This window comes from Lactuca virosa, chromosome 8, assembly GCF_052849685.1.
Source record: "Lactuca virosa cultivar CGN04683 chromosome 8, Lactuca_virosa_CGN04683_v6, whole genome shotgun sequence".
Taxonomy (NCBI): Eukaryota; Viridiplantae; Streptophyta; class Magnoliopsida; order Asterales; family Asteraceae; genus Lactuca; species Lactuca virosa.
In genome coordinates this window covers 187,087,081-187,088,643 of record NC_136433.1, presented here as the reverse complement: position 1 = coordinate 187,088,643, position 1,563 = coordinate 187,087,081, and the positions used below count along the sequence as shown (strand labels likewise).

Genomic DNA, 1,563 nt, shown 5'->3' with positions numbered 1-1,563 from the left:
TATCGTTTTTTGCTTCTTCGAAATAGGTAATGTGAGGCGAGCCGATTGCTAGCTCTACTGGTATCGTTGCTTCTGTACTGTAAGTTAGACTGAAGGGTGTTTCCTTTGTGGTCATTCTCGGTGTGGTTCTGTATGACCAAAGGACTCTTGGTAGTTCTTCGACCCATTTACCTTTGGCCTTCCCCAGGCGTTTTTTGATTCCATTTACCAATGTTTTGTTGGACACTTTCGTTTGGCCTTGGCATGGGGGTGTTCCACTGATGTGAACTGCTGTTCAATCCCTTTTTCAGCGCACCAGCTCCGGAATGGATTTTCTACGAACGGTAACTCATTATCACTGATTAGTACCCTAGGCGTTCTGAACCTCGTCATGATATTTTTCCTTTGAAATTTGATCATTTTCCTTCTAGATATGAACGCTAGTGGCTCGGCCTCTATTCATTTTGTAAAGTAGTCAACTGCGACTACTAGGAACTTTACTTTTCCGGTGGCGTCCGGGAATGGTCCGACAATGTCGATTCCTCACTGGTAGAAAGAACATGGAGTAGAGATGCTCGTCAGAGGTGCTAGCGGAACCCCTTGGACTGGGGAGTAAGTTTGGAATTCTACACATGTTCGTGTCACCACCATCGCGTCTTGGTGTATGCTTGGCCAGTAAATGCCCATCCTGAGTATCTTCCTCGTGAGAGACCTTTCTCCTTCATGTGCGCCAGCTGGGCCAGCATGCGCCTCCTGAAGTGCTTCCTTTCTGTTGGCTTTATCTATGCATTTTAACCATGGTTTCATGAACCCTTTTCGATATTGCACCCTTTCTATGATTGTGTATAGTGGCACTTTGATTCTTACTTTCCTAGCCTCTTCGTGGCTATCGGGTAGAACGACATGTTGGACGTATTCAACGATCTGTGTTATCCAGGTGCGCCGTGCTGGGGTCAAGGTGTGTACTTGTCGTTCTTCTATGCTTCTTTCCTTAAGCGCCTCCACCAAAACCTTATTAGACAAGTGGTCGAAGCATGTTGATGCCAGTTTGCTGAGAGCATCTGCTCTCCTATTCTCCCCTCTTGGAATTTTCTTAATGGTAAAACTCTTGAGAGGTTTGACGAGTTTCTGAACAGCCTTTATGTATTTCTCTATTCGCTTGTCCTTTGCTTCAAACTCCCCGTTTATCTGATTAGCTGCTAGGCTCGAATCTGTCAGAGCTGTCACTGCATCCACGCCCATCTGTCTTGTCAATCGTAGGACGACTAGTTGGGCTTCGTACTCAACCTCATTGTTAGAGGTATGGAAGTCAAAGCAGAGTGCGTAGGTGATTTCGTCCCCACCTGGGCTTGTTAGGATCAGGCCTACCCCGATCCCACTTTGCTAGACGCCCCGTCAGTGTATAGGGTCCATTCTTGGCTACCTTTTTGCCGGCATGTATCCGATAATTCTTTTCTGCAAGTGGTTGTTTTTACTTCTCATCGGATTTCAAGGAGGAAATCTACCAACATTTTCCCTTTGTTGATGGTACGTGGACGATAGTTGATGTCGTGTTCCCCTAAATCGATTGCCCATTTTGCCAGG

At 46.2% G+C, this 1,563-nt stretch overlaps 1 protein-coding gene across 1 annotated transcript; it reads right to left on the bottom strand.

Annotated features, from left to right (window-relative positions):
- Positions 1-522: 522 nt before the first annotated feature.
- On the bottom strand, positions 523-1,221 carry LOC145131135 (uncharacterized). Its single transcript, XM_079065866.1, has one exon. The coding sequence runs from the start codon at positions 1,219-1,221 to the stop codon at positions 523-525; it is 699 nt and encodes a 232-aa protein (XP_078921992.1).
- Positions 1,222-1,563: the final 342 nt, after the last annotated feature.